This window comes from Herpailurus yagouaroundi, unplaced genomic scaffold, assembly GCF_014898765.1.
Source record: "Herpailurus yagouaroundi ecotype Mexico unplaced genomic scaffold, PumYag 186, whole genome shotgun sequence".
Classification (NCBI taxonomy): Eukaryota; Metazoa; Chordata; class Mammalia; order Carnivora; family Felidae; genus Herpailurus; species Herpailurus yagouaroundi.
In genome coordinates, this window is record NW_024412417.1 from 32614291 (window position 1) to 32638233 (window position 23943).

At 38.3% G+C, this 23943-nt stretch overlaps 1 protein-coding gene across 1 annotated transcript in view; it reads left to right on the forward strand.

The window, feature by feature from the left end:
* The window catches only part of FAM91A1 (family with sequence similarity 91 member A1), a 44556-nt gene extending 20857 nt beyond the window's left edge, over positions 1-23699 (forward strand). The window contains exons 14-24 of the mRNA XM_040494367.1: positions 200-286; positions 2229-2361; positions 6717-6865; positions 8165-8299; positions 8459-8572; positions 12467-12539; positions 15260-15409; positions 17362-17466; positions 17973-18096; positions 19367-19436; positions 20757-23699. Coding sequence (XP_040350301.1) covers positions 200-286; positions 2229-2361; positions 6717-6865; positions 8165-8299; positions 8459-8572; positions 12467-12539; positions 15260-15409; positions 17362-17466; positions 17973-18096; positions 19367-19436; positions 20757-20942 — 1326 coding nt within the window. The 3' untranslated portion in view covers positions 20943-23699. The remainder of the gene's footprint in view (positions 1-199; positions 287-2228; positions 2362-6716; positions 6866-8164; positions 8300-8458; positions 8573-12466; positions 12540-15259; positions 15410-17361; positions 17467-17972; positions 18097-19366; positions 19437-20756) is intronic.
* The last annotated feature ends 244 nt before the right edge of the window (positions 23700-23943 follow it).

A 23943-nucleotide genomic window follows, 5' to 3' on the forward strand; every position in this document is an offset into this window, starting at 1 on the left:
GTGAGGGTTACTTCTGTAATCAGAAGACTCAGCTTCACATGTCACTCACTTTTAAGTGTAATTATATTAGACAGCATAGTATAAATGTGAGATGTTAATGCTTCATATAAGAAGAGAAAACTAGGACTTATGAACAGTAGACTCATGTAAGGTGTTTAAGCTCCATTTTAAGTTTTTTTGTTTTGTTTCTATATTACAGAACTTGAAAAGCCATGCTGTCACAATGTTCGAAGTTGGCAAACTGTCAGATGAGTCTCTGGACAGCTTTCTTATAGAACTAGAAAAGGTAAATCTGGACTGGTCAGTATGGGATGTCAGGGCATTTGGAACCATTTCTTGATACAACATCAGTTATTGATTGTATAGGTTTTCATATATTCTTGCTCATTCCTGCCTAATTCCTCACCTTAATACTGCAACAGTCATTTAGACTTTAGAATATCAAGTGGATGAACAGATTTTGTGATTTAAAAAGTGATTTGTGGACCTTATCTATGCCTTAGCGTGATTTGGTTTAATGAAATGGGGTATAGAAATAGTGTATGTAATTTTTTGAATTACGTTTTTCTAAAATAGCTTTTAATTTTCTTTAGTATGATTTTCCAAGATCTCCTTTCAGCTGTTTTATTTGAAGTTTTTGTTCCCTTATCTTAAATCTGAAACAGTGTCCCTGGGTATCATGTTTATGTCCACTCTCACCATCCCCTTTATTATCTGGAAGACTTCAGCCAATGCTCTTAGCCACCTTCTTCCCCATGAGGACAGCCCTACTTGGCCTTAGCTCTAAATCTGGATTGCCCTTTTGGGGGTTTCCATTTCCTAGGTTTTTTGGGTTTTTGGTGGTGGTGGTTGTGGTGTGGTAGAGGTGTGTGTGTGTGTGTGTGTGTGTGTGTGTGTGTGTGTTGTGTGTGTTTGTTTTCGTTTTTGTTTTTGTCCTCTGTTTTCCTGTCTGCAAATAGTTTATATGCTGAATCTGTTACTTGACTAATAATTTTGGTACCTTTTGTGTTTTAGTGGTGAACTCTGTGTATTAAATGTGCTACTTAGAGGATTTTATGATTCCATTATCCTTTATGTCTTAAGAAAAAGACCATGACATTTTTTCACTCTTCCTTCTCCATAAATTTTTGTTTTTTTTAGGGCAGAAATGTATTTGAGATAATCCTTGCTATTGGTCTCTTATTGTTACCTTTATACATCCATTATTCCCTCAATACTTTTAACACCTTGTTAACCCCATTTCTTGTTGTGTGTTATCTTGGCAAATTTGCCAATAAATTTTTTATTTTCTAACACATTCTAAGTTCTGTTTTTCTGATTTTTATTTTTCTCACCTCCACTAGTCTTTTACCACGTTTAGCAAATTGGAAGATCACTTTATTGTTTATATATCTATATTCTCTTATATCACATAGTTATTTTTGGGAAGGCCTTTTAGTCTGAAGTCTAGTTTTTAAAAATAGTTTCTTAGCTATTTTTTAAGAAGCTTCATCTTGATGAGGCTTAAGTGGTTATCTTATTTTTTAATGCAGATCTAATTTAGTTATTTTCCCCTATAGACTTGTCTTTCCATTTCGTGTGTTGTTTCTGGGATATATGTGTTTTTACATATGGAACAAGTACCTGACTCAGTGTCAGAAGAACATGCGTTAAAATGAAGTCCAGTGAGCATAGTGGTTTTGTCCACTATTCAATCCATACATCCTAGACAGGTCATCCATAGCATATAGTAGGGACTCAGTGAATCCTCGTTGAATGAATTTAAGCTGTATATTTAGTAGTGTTGAAACAGCCGTGTTGAATCACATACTCCACTGAGCCTTGCAGCCAGTGATACAGAACTGTGGACACGGTGATGAGAATTAGGGGCGTAATTGGTGACCATGGATTGGAGTACTCTTCTGGAAGAAGCAGAATGTAGAATGTAGATCTTAAGAGTTTTTTTAAGCACTCCATTTGAATCATACGTGAGACATACAACTTATATAATGGTGTAATTTAACATTATTTGGTTTGTTAGTTTTACTTGCTGGGATAATTTCTATCATCTTCAAGGATGTATTCAAATAGAAACTCAACTGAGATTTAAGCTAATGTTTGTTTCAGTATTGCCTGGGCAAATTTGTGGTTTATTGATTCTTAATGTCTTAATATCTCTACTGTATGGTTACATATTAGGATGAATGGTTTGAGAGTGGTGCTGCAAAACTTATTTTCTCTTGGTTTAGGTTCAGAGCACTGGTGAAGGAGAAGCACAGAGATATTTTGATCATGCACTTACTCTGAGAAACACAATATTGTTTCTGCGTCATAATAAAGATCTAGTTGCACAAACTGCACAGCCAGACCAGCCCAATTATGGTATGATAAATGTACTTGATTTTGAAGACATGATCCTATGGAACTTCTTTAAGAAATTAAACAGGTCACGCTCACTTATTTAATACATTTTGTGTAGATGGCATGTCGAGTTTGCAACTAAAGGCTTGTTTTGTGAATTTCTTTGCTCGTGAACTCTTTCTTACCTTATTTTACTCTTTCTCCTTTCTTATGTGCCACTGTAGTATTTGTAGCATTTAAATCTGTTCAGTACCTATAAGAAGGGTTGGAGTGTTTAATTTGTTTGAGTGGCTGGACGGAATTTAGAACAGTTTGAGGGGTGAACAAGTGCCAAAATGTAGTTGTTTTAAGAAGCATAAAATTTCATGAGTGAAAGATTCCATTGTATAAAAATAATAAACAGGAGCTTCCTATTGAAATGCTGCTGTAATATTTACTAAAGTATTTTACTTTAACAAATAAAAGAGGACAGAGAACCTTTTTAAAGAGTAAAAGAAGTAGTGACACTTGTAATCTGTGATGAGCCCTGCTGTGGCGATCACCTGGCATGCGCTGTCAGTGTTGGGATAGACGAGGGTTCCCAAACTGGGGGTCAGTGGATGGTAGGTCCTGCGTTGTGCAGCGCCATCCAGGAATATATGTTTTGAAAAGATGACGTGGCCTGGGCACCAGTGAAGAGCATTTGGCTCAGATCCTCAGACATTCGCAGGAGCTGCATCTCGGAAGTCTCTGAAATCTTGGCACCACGATAATATTTACTCTCACTCATTCTTTCATTCACTTGGAAGTTCTGTTTTCTGGCCAAGAACCTTTGAGTTTCTTAGTGACATCCATTCTCATTCTACTTCTTTCACTAGCATCTGGCTTTCTTTTCAACTCCATTTAAAAATTTAAGGACGGAATCAGTTGTCACTCCACAAAAGTGGTTGTGGAGGTGACCGCAAAGCTGCCAGGTGGTTGAGCTGAGTGAGGCTGGACACGCTCAGTTTCCTGTGACTGGGCTCTGCAACCTTTGCGTGTCAGGTGCAGAGACAGACGTGAGCAGAAAGAGGAACGGTCCCATGCTGGGGCTCTTTTTGAGATTGTTCGTAAATAGTTAAAACTGAGAATATTAAATCAAATGCCAAGCGGCCAAAGCACTTACTCATAAGCGTTTGTTAATAGTAACCATTTTTTGGCTACCAAATGTTAGATCATGTGACCTGAGCAATGAGCAGCACAATCTTGAAGATGTCTTTGTACGTAAAAGTTACCGGGACTTTTTAGTGACTTATGGAGATAACAGGTTAGAGTATTTGAAATACTCTGCTATAACCATCTTAAAATATATCATCCTTCCGTGCTCATGATAGAATGCAGGGATGTTGGTGCTAGTGGCCAGGCAAGTTTAACTCATTTTATAGATAAAGAAATTGAAGGTTGTCTCAGTCAGATTTCCCGCCCATATAAATTATGGTCTGTATGATCAGTCACTGGAAGAAATGGGATTTAAATCCATGTCTCTTGAATTTTTTTTTTTTTTTTTGCTCTGTCCCTTTTATTAACTTCTCTTGAGCGCTAAGCTTTTTTTTTTAAATTTTTTTAATGTTATTTATTTTTGAGAGAGAGTGAGAGAGAGAGACAGAGCATGAGTGGGGGGAGGGGCAGAGAGAGAGGGAGAGAGAGAATCCAAAGCAGGCTCCAGGCTCTGAGCTGTAAGCGCAGAACTCAACACGGGGCTCAAACCCATAAACCACAAGATCGTGACCTGAGCTGAAATCGGACGCTCAACCAACTGAGCCACCCAGGTACCCCAGGCACTAAGCTTTTTATTGATTTATTCATAAACGACCTCTCAGTAATCTGGACTAAACTTTTTCACCATTAATTTATGTACCAAAATGTATGTTAAAGGGAAAACCTAAACCTTATCTGTGTGAAAGTAGTTAAGTTTATTTTTCTAACCTCGGAGGTTGGCTTGATACTTGACGGGTTTTGGGTACCAGTTAAAGCTTTTGTTGTTTAGTCTCTCCTCTCTCAGATTTTTTTTATCATTTTTTCACTCGTGGCTGTGATTTTTCCATTTTATTAAATTTGCTCTTGAATTGTTGTACTTAAACATAAGTTTCTCTACTCTTTATAGAACTTTTCCCCTTCTCTCCTCTTCCTAAGCCAACTGCTCACCTCTCATTGTACTTCAAAATGAGCATCACATCTGGGTCCAGCCAGTCTTGTCTTATAGCTGCTTTCGGTTCTCTGTCTTTCCTTTGTTTGCCAGAGGTGTGGACCCGATGTTCTTCCTGACATCTGTAGGACTCTCTCTCCTCCATTAACATTAAATCACAGACTCCCTGCGGTTTTTATTTTTTTAAACATCCTATTTGGAAATATTTTAAATTTACTAAAACGAATAAAAGTAGTATAGTTACTTTCAGCCCAGAATTTGGGAGTAAGTGAAGTATCATGGTGTTAACTCCACTAAATTTTTCAGGGTATGTTTCTTTTCTATTTTTTTTTAGTGTTTATTTTTGAGACAGTGCAAGCGGGGGAGGGGCCGAGGGAGAGGGAGACAGAATCAGAAACAGGCTTCAGGCTGAGCTGTCAGCACACAGCCTGTCGAGGGGCTCGAACTCACGAACCGTGAGATCGTGATCTGAGCCAAAGTCAGACACTTAACTGACTGAGCCACCCAGGCGCCTCCTCTCAGGGTATGTTTCCTAAGAATAGGGCTATGCCCTCACATCAACTTCAGAAGATGTAATGTTGATACAGTAATCTACCGTTTGTATTCCAGTTGACCTAATCATGTCCTTCATAGCATTTTCGCCCTTCAAGTGCAGGATCTGGTTTAAAATCAGATCTGCATGAAATTGTTGTGTTTCCTCTATCTCCTTTATTCTGGAACAAATCTGTAACCTTTTTAGTCCTTTAGAACATTCTTTTTTAAGAATATAGTCCCTTTTTGTTGGTTTTACCAGAAAGTTTCTCACCTGGGGTGTAGGTGATGTTTCATTGTGATTAGTAGATTCAGGTTGTGCGCTCAAGTCTAGAATATCAAATATCATGTAAGTAATGTTATGTTCTAAGGGTATGACATCTGGATGCATGTGATTTCCATCTGTCCCCCATTGTGATGGTAATTTTGATCACCCAGTTAATGTGTTTTCTGATATTTCCACTGTACAGTTAATTATTCTCCCCACCCTCAACTACTAAGTAATCTGTGGGCAGATACTTGAAGACCATGCACGTATCCTACTCCTCATCAGTATTTCCTCTCAGATTGAGCATCCAGTGATGGTCCTGTCTGAACCATTCTTTACTGTGATGGCTGCAGATTGATCACTTTTTTCCAATTCCAGTATTTCTTCCTGTAACAGCTGGGACTAGGCATTCTTTTATATTCTCAGTATGGATTGATGAATTCCTATTTTTTTCAGTGGCTTATAATCAGTCATTGCTCTCTTAATTCGTATGCTGCATTTGTCTCAGATTTTGCCCGTGGGTTTCCCTTCAAGCCGGCTCCTGTTTTCTTGTGCCATGCCTCCATCCTTTAAATTTTTTTTTTTTTTTTTACTTTTGTCGCAGTTCTTTGCTCTCTGGCAAAACAGTGTTATCTTCTCTTGTACTTCTATCCCATTCCTGGAATCAGCCTTTTCTCTTAGGAGCCTGGTTTCTCATACTAGGGTGTGATATTAAAGACCAAGGTCCTGGTGCTAGTTGTGCTCAGTGCTTCTGTGCCCTTCCAGCAGGCCATGTGTTTTTTGATTCATTCTTGGCTTGAGTGAGAGATGGGCCAACTTGACCTTCCAAAGTTTCTTTCAGCCTTAAATATCTCTTTTTAGAGGGCAAACGGAATTGGTATTTTCCGAAAGGATTAAGAATGGGGACACTTAAAATCTGTTGCGTGCTGAGTGAGTTCGTGCTTTACTGACCGGCAGTCTTGGGTACATATTGTTAGCTGAGGAACTCGTTCCTCTGCCATAGTCAGAACTTGGTCTTGAAGCTCTTTGTAGAAATCAGAAATTGGGGGAGGCATGGTGACAGCTTTTTTTGTGGCGCTTAGGTCTTCATAATATGCCATTGCCCTGGAGTGGCTGGGGATGGAGAGGAGGCAAGGTGGAGCAAGCACATACTTTTAACGGAAGAGGTGGCCTCACAGAACACCAGTAGACCATTAATCTTTCTAGACCAGGGAATAAAGACCCTTAGTTTTAAGTCTTAAAGTGTCTCAGTGGTCTCCAAGGAAATTGGGCATTTTTAATAGAGATAACTCTGTGAAAACAATGTTTAAATATCAAGGCAATATTTAAATATTTTACCAATATTTTGTCTTGGACATTTTTGCTTCACATTGTCAGTCTTTCACTCTATGTGTATGCTTGATCATAATTCAGGTTTTCCTCTGGATCTCTTACGCTGTGAAAGCCTTCTTGGTTTGGACCCTGCAACTTGTAGCAGAGTTCTGAACAAAAATTACACACTACTCGTCTCCATGGCTCCTCTCACCAACGAAATCCGGCCTGTGAGCAGCTGCACCCCTCAGGTAAAGAGCCACCTGGAGTGTCACTAGCCATGGCATTTCAGACTTGCTCATGGTGACTTGAAGAAGAGGCTTTCCTGTTTGATTGTGTTATCTCAATTTGCTGATACCAAATATGAAGATCAGGGATCAGTAAGCAGCTTTGTATTTTATGCTGTTGTAAGAAGTTCAGTTCGTTGGGTAGAGTTGGTGCATTTTATTCATGTATCATCTCGTGATTGGTGCCACATTGAAGTTTTCTTGATGAATGCAGTATTTTAAAGAGAATGTTTTGGATGCTCTAGGAAGGAAGCCTGAATGCCTAATTGACTTGAGGGATCAAGTCAATTAGGAAAAATGAAATGTTTTAGAAGTGGGGCTATGATGGTAAATAAACGGGAACGATTGCGCTTGAAAGCTAGAACTTTAGTTGTCTCTAAAACTGACTTGTGAAAATTACTGCTGCTCTTTTACTTTTTCAGTGTAATGAGTTGTGTATTTGTGTACTTTGCAAGGATGCCATTTGGGGGGGGGGATCACATAGCTGTTCTTCAGGGCTGCATCCTGCCTGGTTTCCTAGATATGCAAGGTTAATGGTGTAGAAGAAAGGAAGGGATCCTTGAATAAGGTTGATTTCGTTGCTGTGCTGTTCTAGCTGCCCTCGTGAGCACACCTCCCTCACCTCCAAGTTCGTCCTCTGTTCGGTAGGAGTGGTTACAGATTTTACATTGACCAACTTTTTTTTTTTTTTTCATAATTCTTTGTGTGTCCCCCCAACCCTATCCCGTGTACACATTTCCTCCTGTTCTGTAACACGATTTCTAGGCACAGTAGGAACCCATGAACTGAAGGAATGGTAAGATGGATGGAAGGTTAGATAGTCCCTTTGTGAGGAATTGCATGTGACTAATGACAATGACTGACTTTGAAATAGCCCTTATTATTTGACAGGCACTGTTTTAAACCCTTTTGAGCAAGCGTACAATGTCTTTACAGGGTAGATGATTTGTCACCACATTACAGAAAAGCAAAGAAGTAACCTTCTTAAGGTGATACAGCCGAGGGGGTGAGGCCAAGATTCAGACCTTGGTGTTTTCCTCCAGGGTCCATCTCCCAATTACGGTGATAAGACGTGCTTTCTCAATTCTGGAATAACATGGAAACCGCTTGGATGGAGCATTTAAAATTTATTTTCATAAGAATAATAGCAGTGAGCATTTATGTGAGGCATTAGCTGTTTGTAAGGCCATCCTTGGTCCCTTGTGAAATTTGGCTGCTTTTGAGAAGTATTACAACTTTATCTTACTCGTTTCACGATTACAGCACATTGGACCAGCTATCCCAGAAGTCAGTTCTGTCTGGTTTAAACTATACATTTATTACATCACCGGGCAAGGACCACCATCTCTTTTACTGTCCAAAGGTACAAGACTTCGAAAACTGCCAGATATATTCCAGGTATGTTGTGTGAGGTTTGTTTCTTTAGTTGTTTTTGAGGAGGGTAGAGATTGGTAAGCAGCATTATAGCATTGGATATAAACTGAGATCTTCTTAGTTTTTGTTTGTTTTTTAAAATTTCTAAATGCCATTTTATCTTCATTCATTTCTTTTCCGTAGGGTTATGATCGATTACTAATAACATCTTGGGGTCATGACCCTGGGGTAGTCCCTACGTCCAACGTGCTCACGATGCTGAATGATGCTTTAACACATTCGGCAGTTTTGATTCAGGTACAGTTGCTTTGTTTGAAACAACCAGTTTTGGATTTTTATTTTTAAAGATTCTAATTTGTTAAGTCACAGATGTCGGTGATTTGAAATTTGTAAAGCTGAAACATAAGAGATGAGATACGGATTTTTGCCCTGGCCTTTGTCTGGCAGTGTGGGAATCCCAGAAACAACATGGATTTTGTAGTGAGACCCAGACTTGAATTCCAGCTTCACATTTGCTACCTGTGTGGCCGTAATTGTTTGATACACGTAATCGCTCTATCGAGGTATAATTCACGTAGCGTACAGTTCACCAATTTAAATTGCACACTAAAGTGTTTTTTAGTGTAGTTGCAGGTATCCACGGCCATCATCAAGCTCAATTTTAGAACATTTTCATTACCTCAAAAAGAACTCCCGAACCTTTAGTTCTCAGTCCCCTAGTCCCCAGCCCAAACAACACTAATGTACTCGCTCTTTCTCTAGAATGCTTCTTCTGGGCATTTCACACACACAAAGTCACGTAATGTGTGGTCTTTTGTCACCGGTCTCTTTTACTTGGCAGAATGTTTTTGAGCTTCATCATGTCGTAGCGTGTTATCAGTCCGTCATGAATCATTAATGCGTTCCTTTTTATGGCCAAATAAGAAGTCCCTTGTACGAATATACCACGATCTGTTTTTCCCATTCATTGTTGATGGACACTTGGGTTGTTTCCACCTTTTGGGTATTAAGAATCATAGTAATCACTGTTGTAACTGTTCATTTATAGGTTTTTGTGTGGCCGTATTGTCATGTCTCTTAGGTATGTGGTTAAGAGTGGAAATGCTGGATCATATGGTGATTCTGTGTGTAACTGTTTAAGGAACTTCCAGGCTGTTTTCCAGAGTGGCTGCACCACTTTCCATTCCCACCAGCACTTGGTATTATCTGACTTTTTAAGTTAGAACCCACCTGGTGGGTGTGAATGGTATCTCATAGTGTTTTTGATTTGTGTTTTCTTGATGCCTGGTGATGGGGCCCTCTTTTCACATGCTAATGAGCTGTGTAACATTTTGAAGATACTTCTGTTAGTTTCCCACCCATGAAACGGAGATGGTGACATTTACTGTATAGCAACAAAAAATAATGTAGCAGCTAATGGTGAGATAAGCAATTTATAGTCCTAGGATTGTTGAGAGAATGAAATAAGAATGTGCTGAAGTGTGCGGCACACTTTCTGTTTCATAATAGGTTCTCGATAAAGATTTCATTGGTTTATTCAACTATCAATCGTTATGTGCCATATTCTGTGCTAATTAACGTGGATACACAAATAAGTCACGGTCCCTGTGTTCAAGGGATTTAAGTCTGGTGGGAAAAGTTGCATAAGCAGCCAGTTTCAGTTTTTTGCTGAGTGCTGAATAGAATTATCTACGCTGCAAGCATTAGAGAGAAGTACCTAGTTCAGCCTTGAGGCAAGGAGAAAGGCTGAGGGGACACTCAGAGAAAATGAGACTCAGGCTGCATACAGAAGGATGATACAGAAGAGAGCCAGGTCAGGCACAGGGGTTAGCATGAATAAACCTGTGGGCAGAGATGTTTTTCTTTTCCTCCACTGCTATTTCCCTAGTGCCTAGAACAGCACCTGGCTCAGAGTAGCTACTTATGAGTGTTTTGATGTAGGCAGGCCCTGGAGAGTAGTGTGCCTTGACCCTTTTGCTACTGAGCTTTGACTGTACCCTATAGATTGATGAAAGAGAGCAAAGGGTGCTGAGCAGGGGATTTATGTGGTCAGTGTGTCTTGGGAAGATCAGGTTGGAGAGTATGCTGAGAAGGGTTGGGTAAGGTAAGATACTTGAAGCAAGAGGACCAATTAGCATTTGGTGTAGGAGTCCTGATAAGAGGGGAAGTCAGCCTAGATTAGAAGAATAAGTACTGAAAGGAGAAATTGGATTCAATAATTCTTACAAATTAAAATTAATAGAATTGATCAGATGTCTGAGAAGGCTAGGAGAAGAGGAATGGGTAGGATTCCTGGGGGATTGGCTTGTGAAGGTGGAAGAATGGTGACATCCCTGCTTGAGCAAACAGAGGAGGAAGAGCCGGTTGATGGGGGTCAGATGATGTGTGTTGTGTTTGGGGCAGGCTGAGTCTAAGGTGTCTGTGGGACATTTGGGTGGTAGGGCTATCTAGTCGGTAATGGAAGACATTTTGAAATCCAGACGAGAGTTGAACAGGAAGCATTGACTTGAGTGTCTGCATCAGCACGTGGAGGTAGTTGAAAGCACGAAGAACAGGATGCGTTCGCCAGCAGGGGGGACACCTAGCAGGGGTAGTGGTGGCAGATGACCTCATAGGATGGGTGAGACGTGGGCTCGATTCAGTCTGCGTAAGTTAAAATCTTGATTCCACCATTTATTAGGAATCTTGGGCAAATTAAATAATCTTGAATTCCTTCACCTGCAAACTAAAGATAATGGTTCCTAAGGTCGTTGAAATGAATGAGCGAATTGCACCATCTACATAAAATGCCTGTACCTGTGCCCAGCACACGGGACGGTCCCAGAAGGCGTTAGCCGTGTGGCGGTAGTGGTAGCAGATGTGGCCCAGTTTTAACGTGTTTATGAGGAGTTTTGTTTTTGCTAAAAAAGAATGCCTCTTTTATTTTAAGTTTTATGGGAGAAATTTATCTTGCTGGAACTTAAAACACAATTTTGATTAAAGCCACGCTTTCATTGTAACAGCCTTGATTGGGGTATAAATCACAATGGTACCGATGAGGTAAAAGTGGGCTACCAGAAGAAATACATTCGGGTTGTTATACGCACCATTGAAACGAGTGCAGTTTTTCTCTGAAGTAATTTTTTTCTTGTGTATCAGAGTACTTTGAATTTAAATAATGCAAAGGGTTTTTTCAATGGAAAAATGTATAGATCCCCAGTGTTAAATTTTCTCTTGTAGCGATACTAAATACACATAAACATAAAATTAAGTTCTTCATTCTTACTAAACAGTTATAAAACCAAAATAAACCTGGGGACTTAAATTAAAAAAAAGAACCCTTTAAAACTAACAAAATTCAAATGAACATTAATTGAAAGTAATAGATAAAACTAAATTATTATTTGTAGCATGGGAATGGGGTGGTTAGACTCAGATTTTTTTAATTCAGTTTTTGAGTTGATAGAACCTTCTCATGATTCAGAAATAAAACACTGTTAAAAGATGCATGGAGGAAAGTATCACTACCCTTCCAACACTATCTTCCCAGTTCTCCCCATTTCTTTTCCTAATCAGATACATTTTTAGTTTCTGCTGTACTCTTCTAGAATTTCTTTATGCAGATGCAAGCCAACACACAGTGCTATATCCCCATGCTTTTTTCACTTAGCAACTGGAGACCTTTCCATTTCCGTTCATAGGGAGCTTCCTTTTTTTTTTTTTTTTTTTCTGGTAGTTGCATTGAAAATACATACGTTGATTCTTTTAACCCCAGTTGGGGGCATTCATAATCATATAATTTTGAATATGTCACTGAGTACAGGTGTTTGAGTTTTGCATTCCTAGCTCATGATATGCCAGGTGACTGATGATGGGATTCCTTCACCACTTTTCCTCTCTCGGACCTGCAGCTAACCCTTGTATGAGTGTGCCTGATTTCAGTCTTCAGTTGTCTCACACGTGATGTACCTGTTCAGTCGGCCTCTCTTTATCGTTAGCCGTACACTCATTTAGAGACACATTGTCCTATAAGTTAATACACACTTAAGGTCTTTGCTTGCTGAGAAAAATTAAAAATTGTTGAAAGATTTTTGATGGTATGTTAGTGTAGAATATGCCATCACATGGCACAGTCTTATTTATTGTTTGACTATCTGTTACTGGAAATACAGATTTCTTGTATAACTTTCAACTGTGTTTCTTCATGTTTAGGGACATGGTTTGCATGGGATAGGAGAAACTGTCCACATACCTTTTCCATTTGATGAAACAGAACTACAAGGAGGTATCTTGCTTTTAAATTATATCCGAGTTCTTTATCATTAATCTTTGTCAACAGTTTGGTAGAAAACATAGCAGGAAGTGAATTCTTAAAACTTTGAGTTCAAGGGTCTTTAAAAAAAATTTTTTTTTTAATGTTCATTAATTTTTGAGAGAGAGAGAGAGAAAGCTCAGGCCCATAAGTTGGGGAGGGGCAGAGAGAGAGGGAGACACAGAATCGAAAGGTCTCAGGCTCTCAGTTGTCAGCACAGGGCCTGACGGTGGGGCTCGAACCCATGAACCGTGAGATCATGACCCGAACCGAAGTCAGACACTCAACTTACTGGGCCACCTAGACGCCCTAGTTCTAGGGTCTTATCATTGCCACTTTTAAAGAGTATTGGCAAAGGTAGTTTTCTTTCTTTCTTTCTTTTTATTATAATTTATTGGCAAATTGGCTAACATACAATGTATAAAGTGTGTTCTTGGTTTTTGGGGTAGATTCCTGTGGTTTATCGCTTACATACAACACCCAGTGCTCATCCCAACAGCAAAGGTAGTTTTCTGTCATGTGCCTTTTCCCATAAAGAACTAGTAGAATAAGACTTACTTAGGATCTTTGAAGGAATACTAGTTTGCCTTGGAGATGAAGAGAATCAGTAGGTCTCTGTTTAGGTGAAAGACTAGATTTTCCTCTCTGTTTAGCCTTTTACTTTTCTTTTATTGTTTATTTGGAGGCTGGGGGAGAAGAATTCACAGGGAATTTTTTTACCTTAGAAAGCCAATTTTTTCTTTCCCAGTGTTACATACTATTTGCCTCCCTCTTCCAAACCAGGAGCTTTTTTAAGTGATTTAGAAATACATGCCATTGAATATGGGTATAATACTTTACGGTTTACAGAGTACCTGCATGTATTTCCTCTTTCAGCATTTGATTTTGTTGTTAAATGTTACTTTTTGCAATTAGGATTTGAGTGGATTATAGAGTTTGAACTAAATAAAGCTAGTTAGAATCAAGAGCAGGGGGAAACCCCGTTTAAAGTGTTCTCTTTCTAGAATTGGATGTGAACTAAGTACATTTGGTATAAGATGTTCAGAGAATATCTGTTAAAAGCAAATTTATTCTTCCTTTTGTTTAATATAGGAGATGACCCTTTCTCTGTCAAATATTAGGAAGGTATATATGTTCAAAAGAAAAATAATACGATTAAAACTTAACATATATCTATATAGCACTACTCCATGTAAAATTGCTGTTGTATAATCTTATTTTTCTGGTTCTTAGAGCCATCTTGCTTGAATTTTTAGAGAGCAGTGAATGAATGGTTCAAGTAATCTAATTTTTGTTAGTTTATATAAGAACTTAATGTTCTCCCAAAATAATAGAGTGAGGGAAAGGAAGATTTTTAAAATATCTTTTTCCTTTTCACATAGCCAGACTGCGGAAGCCTCATGTTTGAAATTAAGTTCTCTCTCTTGCCTGTTGTGAATAAATGTGTACAAAGTTTAGAGAAGAGTTTTCTCTTCCAAAAAATAGCCCCTTTTCAATAAGTACTTCTCTGCAATTAAACTTTGCTATTTAATCCTCTGATCCTTTATAAATTCTGTGGAGGGGCGCCTAGGTGGTTCAGTCGATTAAGTATCCGACCTAGGCTCAGGTCATGATCTCATGGTTCGTGAGTTTGAGCCCCACATGAGGCTGCACTGAGAGTGCAAAGCCTGCTTCCGACCCTCTGTCTCCCTCTCTCTCTCTGCTCCTCCCTTGTTTGCACACACTCCCATTCTCTCTCTCTCTCTCTCTCTGTCTCTCTCTCTCTGTCTCTCTCTCTCAAAAATAAACATTTTACAAAAATAAATTCTGTGGAAAAATATTAGTTCACCTGAAGATACAGGCTAGTGACAACAGGATCTTAAAATTTATACAAAATCTCAAAAACTGATTAATAGCTCTCTTGTCTTGAGAGATTGTGTGAATTATAAAAGAATCTTCATATCTGAGTATAGAGCATATTTCTGTTATAGAAGTTCATGTATTTATAAAACTTGCACTGGTATTTGAATAATTTATTAAGGATATAATTTCAAGTCCTTTTTGGCTTTTGTCTAAATAGGAATAATTTTACTTTAAAAAGGTTTTCAAAAATATAATGTGTATTTAATACATTTCAAAAATGTAATGTGTATGTAGTACATAGAAGCCCAACAAGGAAGCATTTGAGGCAGAATAGAACCACGAAGAGAAGTCTAGAGAATTTGCCACTGACCAGCCCAATTTTTTATTTTATTTTTTTATTAAAAAAATATTTTTTTTTAATGTTTATTTGTTTTTGAGAGAGAGAGGCAGAGCATGAGTGGGAGGGAGACACAGAATCTGAAGCAGGTTCCAGGCTCTGTGCTATCAGCTATCTGATGTGAGACTTGAACCCACGAACTGTGAGATCATGACCTGAGCTGAAGTTGGACACTCAACCAACTGAGCCACCCAGGCGCCCTGACCGGCCCTGTTTGCTTGCTTAGCACATAGTTTGTTCTGATACCGTAAATGCCTCCTGGAGGCTATAAATAAATCTGTGTATGCCAGGTTTTTCCATTCACAAGTAGGTTTTTGTTGGAATCAGTGTTGATAGATTCAAGTATAAAAGGAGTTCTAAGAATTGTTCAATAAAGGTATATTTACATTTTTGATGTTGTTTTATGTTACAAAACTGTACTTACAGTGTAATAATGTCACCTCTTTGTTCTTAGAGTTCACTCGCGTCAACATGAGTGTTCATAAAGCCTTGCAGATATTAAGGAACAAAGTGGATCTGCAGCATTTTTGTGGATATGTCACCATGTTGAATGCTTCGAGCCGCCTTGCACACAGAAAACTCAGTGACGCTTCTGATGAGAGAGGTCAGCCAGTGGTTGGGTTCTCTGAATTAAGGTGGTTGTACTGAGTTTATTGCAATCTTAGTATTTTAAGAAGTAGGGACTCTTGTGGGGATGTCGAATTATGTAATACTTAGTGTTTTTTCACTAAGGTGAGAAAATATTCTGTGACATCATTTGGACTAATATCAGTTGTTCAGATGGAGAAAATACAGAAGTACTGACCTGGGGTTAGAGTACGGAGTGGTTTTTAGGTTTTAGCCCTTTCTTTACTGTTGGCTCTGTGGTAATAGGCTTTAAATTAAGTTCCTCTGTGAAGTGATGGCTTCAGAACTTGAGCCTCTTTGTAAAGAGGTTTCCAAAGTAGAATTAACAGGTTTTTTTTTTTCCCATTCAGCCTTTCTTTTTCCGTCAAAGGCACCACTGTCTCAATGACCCAGGCCTAAAATCTTGTCTTTGCCTCTTCCTTCTTTTTTCACGCTGTCCACTTTGTTTCCACGTTCTGGGGAATTAGTCTTTAGAAGTGTCTCTCATATCCTTTCTTCTCTTCTCATTTCTTTTGAAATTCTCTGTAACTGTCCTTCTAACCTGCGTCTCAATACTGTCATCCTGAATCACTGCAGCCATTTCCTGCCTAGCCTTCCTGGCCTCATTCTCCTCTGTCTCCAGCCCATCTTGCATATTGACAACAGTTAGTTTTCCTTTACTTTCTTAATTAAAGAATTTATTTGCATGTCACCTTCTCATGCTCACTGATTGTTTGCACTCTGGCCTAGTTTTGGCTTGTATGTGGCTTTGGTGGCCATAGTGCCAGCTCTGGTCCATGACTCTAGAAAACCTTTCAATTCAAACGTCTGTCGTTGATTGACTATATTCCCTGAGCCTCTTAGTGTGCAATCCTGAGTAGATATGATTGATGTGCTAGCCATCCAGTGGATCGGATTGGCTCCCTCTGAGTTAAATATCCACCCCAAATATCCTTTACCTTTGGCCAGAAGATGTGAGTAAATTTTAACAGTTGACTGCCACGTATCACAGGGGCATTTCCATGTTTTATTTTTTCATTCCACCAGCATTTATGGAGTACCTGCTGAGGTGCTAGAAAGATAGAAATTAGTAAGACCTAAGGAATGAAACCCTAGAAAGGGAGACAAGCAAGTGAGTCAGCCTGCCGCGTAGTGTTAAAATCTGTGCCAAAGCTTGGCATCAGCTCCATGTGCTGATGTAGGGCTGAGAAGGCATATCTCAGGCCAACTGAGCTATCAGAAAAGGCCTCTTAGAGCAGGTAAAGCTTGAAGTAAGTCTTGAAAAGTGAGGATTTGGGTACGTAAAAGATGGTTGCTGTGTATTTGAAGGGTAGCAGCCTTTCAGGCAGAGGGAATCCAGCAGTAGAGTAAGCTCATCTTGGCAAAAAGGAAGAATTTGTTGGAAAGTAGTAGAAAACGAGAGTAAAGAAGTTGGTAAGATCAGGAGATCTTGGAGGATCTTCAGTGCTGGAAGATACGAAGAGTCAAAGAATTTTGAAGAGGAATAACATAATCAGATTGCATATTTCCATGGGGATAGAAGCGACTTTGGTAAAGATCTAAGTGAAAGTCTAATAAACTTATGTTCTGCCTTTTGAGTCCTTGTTTCCTTTGGCCAGGGTTTTACAACCTCAGCGCCATTTATATTTTGAGCGGGATAATTGTTTGTTTTGGAGGACTGTCCTGTGCATTGTAGGATGTTTAGCATCCCTAGATATCAGTAGCATCCCTGTCCCCATTCACGACAACCGCATAGGTCTCCAGACATCGTCAGAGGTCTCTTGGGGGACAAAATTGCCCCCTCCTTGGGAACTGCTTTAGGCTGAAGACTGTTCATTATTCTCCATTGTCATTCCTGTTGCTGGAGTCTTCTCTTCCGTTAGAACCGATTTACTGACGACTTGTGCCGACTACTAAACCCTAACATTGTGTATGTCCTTTAATTACAAGGAGACCCTGATTTGGCTTCTGGCTCAGATGTAAATGGGAGCACAGAGTCATTTGAAATGGTCATTGAGGAAGCAACTCTAGACTCGGCAACAAAACACAACTCTGGTAAGGCTTTAAAAATTAATTTGTAGCTTTAGACTAGTTTCTGATGTTTAACTCTTCTGTTACATCATTTGGATGGCATCTGTCTGCTCTATTTATCTACAGTGGGCCTTTTAGTAAGCATTTACCAGGAAACATTTTTTTATGTTTAGAGTAACAATTAAAGTATTATATAAACATGATCTGAGAATGACTTCAGTTGCATTTTTCCTATGTTAAATTCTTTCATCCTGTAGTTGTCTTATGATATCTTTTTTGGGGGGAAAAGACCATTTTGAACATCTGATGAAAGCTTTGTACCTTCTCCCCAGAAGCACGTACATACTCAAGAAAGATTCTTTCCTGTTTCAGAGATTCACTGACCTCTCTGAATCCTCTCCCCCGTTAAGCCCATTGCTGGATACCGCGGGGGTAGGAGGAATCTGAAAATTTATGAGCCTCAGGTAAACCCTGGTCAGTCATAACATATGTGACTACCTATGTGACTAACAGCTGTGTGCCCTTTGTAGCTGCCACAACAGAAGCGGATTGGGTTCCTCTTGAGCTGTGCTTTGGAATTCCATTGTTTAGTTCTGAATTAAACCGGAAAGTTTGTAGAAAAATTGCGACACATGGCCTTTGCAGAAAAGAGAGGTGAGGGTTTATATTCATTGTCATCTTTTCATTTGTGAGACTTCTAGGCTCTCAGTTGTTACATCTTATTTTCTTTTATTTCACACATGAGCATGGTAATTGCCTTGAGTATATTTGTTGATTGAATAGAGATTGCTAATTAAGGATTTTGCTATATTTTTCAAAATTAAACTTAAGCACCTCAAAAATCTGACTTATGCAAACATTTGGGACACATGTTTTGGTTAATTTTAGTTATGTTAACTTAATTACCAGGTCTGGCGAGGTATATGAGATGATAAACCTAGTGTTTGTAATATGTATGTGTCTAGAACATTTCCCTTGTGCACTTCTGTCACTCTTAGCAAACACACGTTCAAATTATGTCATGTAAATAGTGGTTATCTATTATGGTGGAATTATAGCTGAATTTCTAAATTTTGTTCAGATTTCCATGTTTTCTAAAATGAGCACGTATTACTTCTCAGAGATGGTATGTAGGTTTTGTTTCCCATGCCTACTCTGATCTGTTGGGAGCAGTTGCTAAGAGGCAGTGTTGTGAAAGTTCTGCGACTTTGGAGCATATGGGAATATTCCTCAATCTCATCGTCTTGGTAGGGTGGCTGAGAGAGAGAGCTGATGTCCACAGGTCTCCTTGACTTCTTTTAGAAAACAAAGTTGTAGAAGTAATTCATTTAATTGGCTTAATATAGTTTATCAGAAGATTAAAAGTGCTCAGTCAACAAATAATTTCAGCAGTTCTCTGAAAGTAACATACATGAGTAAAAAAGTAGAAACACTAATAACAGCTTTAAAGATGGCCACCATGATTGTTACCAGTTTACTTATTTGAAACATACTTGATTTAGGTGGGTTGATGTGTATTAAATCTGTCAGGCTTTTTATCAGGATGTATTTTAAAATTATATTGGGTATTTGAAGTTTGTATCATAATTGTCATTCCTGCCTGAATTTTCGTTTTAAAAATTTTCTTTCATTTAACATTTATATTTGCTAATAGTTTAAACTCTTCCTCACAATAACTTCTCAGTTTTCGTTTTATACATGGTTTTTTATTTCAGAATGGTCCTTTTATACACTGTTAAACTCCCTACTCTTAAAACTGGCAGAAATTTCACGGATGAGAACTACTGAAAAATGTTTTAATTTTTTATGTGATTAATCAGAATGTATTTACACATATAAATGCATTTAAATTGCTGAAATTATTGTGAGATATTAGTTCTTGCCATTAAAATTATATTTGTCTTAAAATTTCCCTTTTTTTCAGCCTTCAGAACCTCTTACATTCCAGTAGAAAACTCTCTCTACAAGTCCTTAACTTTGTTCACTCATTCCAGGTAACAAAACCCAAAAAATCCAAATGGTATTTGCATAGAGCTTTATAGGATGCAGAGCAGTTCCATGTCATGCTCAAGTGCAGAGTGCAAAGTGGTGTTATTTAAAGACTTTTAACTGATGGGGCGTGCGAGCGGGGGAGGGGCAGAAGAGAGTGGGGGGTGGACAGAGGATCCAAAGCAGGCTCTGTGCTGACAGCAGCAGCTGGATGCGGGGCTTGAACTCATGAACTGTGAGATCATGACCTGAGCCGAAGTCAGATGCTCAACCAACTGGGCCACCCAGGCGCCCCAGTTGTTAAAGACTTTTAAATAGGAATGACATTATTTCTGATTGCCTGTTTTAAAAAATTAGTTACTGTTCAGAAAGCAGATGAAAAAGGGACAAGCATAAAAGCAAGACTAGTTCAGAGAATGTTATAATAGCCCAGGTGAGAATTTTTGGTAGCTGAGCTCCCCTTTTCATTAAAAATAGCCCCAAAGTTTGCATGTATCCATAATAAAGGTTGATTGCACATATATACTGTTATATCAACAAATGATATTATAAAACATACACAAAAATAGAAATTTTGTAAGGATGTAATAGTCGATAGAGCATTTGTAAGATTTTTACAGTCCCGTGCCCTGCTTTGGAGTGAGTACCCCACTTTGGAAACCACTGGCCCAGACTGGGTGGCGGGCTCTGTTGACTGTATCAAGCAGTTTGGGATACACGTTGGATGTAGACGGATTGACCTGATTAACTCAATGTGAGGAAAAGATTGAGGGTGTGGTGAGGAAGGGAAGACTCAAGAATGAGTCTCCTGTTCCTGGACTAGCTTCGTGTGTGGAGTAGGGAAGGCTGGCGAGGAATTGGAGAATTAAGGTCATGGACATGGTAAGTGTGGAACGTGTGGCGAAACATCCAGGAGCAGATGTCAGCTCGGTGCATGTTTGAGCCTGGAGTCCTGGGGAGAGGTCTGTGCTAAGTGTTACGGGAGTCTGAGAGCCTTGGGAGCATGGAGTGTTCTGGGTGCTTAATGTCACGTGAGGGGTTTTTAGAGATTGTTGAAGAATTAACTTTTTTCTTGTCCTCTGGCCTCCTAGCCTATTTTTGTTTATTTCTAAGCGCTTATCGTGGTGTGACTTGTGTCAGTCATTACCGCGTACAGTAATTCCCCTGATTGATTATTGGGGATTGTGACGTAGATCTTGGCATCTCCCACAGTGCTTTGCATCCCAGAAACATTTCTTGGGCAAAGTCTGTATTTGTAACTAGCTATGTTCAGTGGTTTGGTAAAGTGTCGAATATGGGATTTTTTCTCTTCCTTGGTCTTCTAGGAAGGTGCTTCCACACTGGATGTTCACACAGAGGCCAGCTTTTCCAGTGTGCCTTCACAGTCCTCCTGTGCCGACACGGGAGTTCCGCTTCCTGCAAAGAACTTAATATTTAAAGATGGTGTCTTATCAGAGTGGAGTGGACGGTCACCTTCCTCACTTCTTGTTGCTAATCTCCATTTGCAATAATTTCGTTCCACCATGCATTGCTCACACTTTCTGCCTTTTTTTTTTCTTAACGTAGCTTTATAGTGCCCGCCACTAAGAAGCACCCTGCTGCTACAGTGCACTTCATGCTTAACTGATGTGAAGAGATTGGGGAACATGTTCATGTTTTCTAAAGTTTTCCTCATTATTGCACCTCCTAATGCAACAAAGAGCTTTTTAGCAGCCTGCACTGTATTTTTTACCTTGAGACAATCTGCATTTCTTTTATAAAACTGAGGATATACTTTATAGGCTTTATGATGACTGTTACGTTTATAAGCAGTCACTATGAATATTGCAGTGGTAATTTTATATGTTAGTTTATCAAACATAAATCTTGTTTAATTTTATATTTTGTTACCTACTCTTTAGGGGATCACAGGAAGAGGTGGAACTCTTCCCCTGAAAAGGCTTCTTGGTACTTAAAAGTAGCAAAACTATAAAACAATAAACATCCAGTTTTGAGAGATGATATGATGGGGCATTAAGAATTTCTGTGGATGTCTGTAAATTATGTATATGAGTTGAACATTGTTGAAGGTATGTAAATCAGCATAGTTATGTATAACTTAACCTTGATTTATAAGGTCTTAACTCAGACTCTGACTATACATTGACATCTCATGAGAAGCTTTGGAAAACATTCTATTTTTAAACAACATTTATATGTGGACTTCTGTCGTCACTCACTTTGGGCTTTATATTTTCATAGAGTCTTTATGGAAAAATAGAATTTGTTTTCCACTGTTGTAACTGTGGCTGCTGCACGTTTTTACCCTCATTTATTTTTTGTTTAGTAGCTTTACCAATGAATTGTTATGAAATCGAATTTGGTGTTTAAAAACCAAGGATTGTGATTTTAGGTTAGAATTACATATTTAGAGGCATTAAGGCTATATGTCTTCTGGTCAAAACACTTGGTGATAAACCTACTTTGAAGACATTCTTAGGCAATCTGGACCTTAAATTTATGTGAATAGTTCTGGAGGGACTGATAAAGAAAAATTGAGCAATTTCAAAATGTTTCTCGAATCATTAATTCTTTTAGATCTCAAATGTTAATTAGAATAATTGGAATCACTTTCTAGATTTTTTAAGTTACCTTCCTTGGGAAGTTTGTGCAGTGTTCTAGTTTAGTGTAGCTCTTCTTATAGGATAACGGTTTGCTTGTTTAAAACTGTAACCAAACTAACTGGTCAAACAACATATATCTAAAAACACTTAAAGCATTAGAAAATTTGGGAATGTTATAACCTAAACATTTTTGCTGATAATTTTTTGTCATTTATAGAACTGATATTTGTGTATTTAACATACTTCTGGAAATATATGCCTTTCTTAAAACTGTTAACATAACCATGCATTCAATACCATGGCCTACCTATAGAATCGAATATCTTGGAGCAGGTTACCTGTGGCACACGGTCAGTGCTGTGTTTGGGGTAAGTGCAGTAATGTTTAGTTTTCTACTTTGTCTTATATGAGGTAGAAATCAAGTGTATGTTATAAATGTTTGTCTATAAAAGGAAAAATACGTACTAATATTAAAATAATTTCTTATGACTGTGAACCACTCATTTATTTTTCCAATAATTGATATTGTACATTCCTAGTGCTATTAGGTATGTATGTAACTTACAGTTTTTCATCTGAAAGTTGTAAGTATTTCATTTGATCAGGGCTCTTTAATCTCATTTTCATTTGCTTTGTTTATATTAACTGTAGTTATTTTATTTATTCCTGTATTAACAGTCTAAGCCTACTGTAATGACATGTACACTAATAAAGAATCGAATAATTTGTAGTTGTTGGCAGTGAACCCAGTTGGTGGTTAATTGAAAACTTAAAATATGGGAGTGATTTGCTGCTATATTACCTTTGAGAGAATAGAGGAAGAAATAGAACCTAACAGTGATCATGAATTTTAGGGAAAATACTGGAAAACATGTGGACAACTCTGATTTCTCCGGTGAATGGAGAAAGTTCTGATTCCCAGCTGGAAACCTCTCATATGTTTAAGGAGGGAGAATCTGCTTTGTAGAGCTGTTAGTAAAATGTGAAAGCTGCTTTTGTGCTTTGCTTTATGAACTTGGCTTTGTTTCATTCGTATGTTAACTCACGTAAAGATGTATCTCCTAAATCTTATAAGTTTTGATCCAGTTCAGCAACATGTTAAATTTTCAATACAGACTTTATTATTTGCCAAAGAAGACTTAAGAAAGAATTCTAAAGTAATTTCATTTGGCTTTGTGCTACCTCCCCATTCGATTCCCCCCTTTTAATGTAGCTTAAACCATGGGAAACGTTCTTTAGAAACCAAAAGAAAACAAAGTCACAGAAGACATAGAATTTAGCATGGTCCAGATTAACCTCTCAGGTGGGTCTAAAGAAATACAACTTTATGTCATTTACAAACATACCAGGTTTTCTTGATTCCTTTCTTTCTTTCATTTTAAGTATGTAATCAGATGATTTTGTATTTGTTTTTTGGGGGGAATATCACTTTTCTTTTACTTGATGTATTCAATATTCTCTGCCATTCATGTTTCTATTTTATGTTCAGTGTTTCAAATACAGTTTGTATTTAAAGATCTTAAAGTACCAAAACTGTAAGTGAGTACAGTGGACTGTTTTCTGGTATGATGTTAATATTATACAACAAAATGTATAAAGTGTTGTCAATTTGATTATTGACACCTTATAATATGTTTACAATAAACTGTGGTGTTGATCAAATTACTGTGGACATGTGTATATAATCTAAGTCCCTTTCTCAGTATTAAATACAGCACCTCAGTACTAAATGCTTTCAGTGCTGTGGCTTTCCTACATGTTTTTTTAATGACCTTTTTACTTTAGAATAATTTCAGATTTATAGGAAAGTTGCAGAGAGTCCAGAGATGTTTCCTCTACCCTTCCCCACGCTTCCCTTAAAGTTAACACCTTGTGTAAACTATGGCATTTATTTGTCAAAATTCAGAAA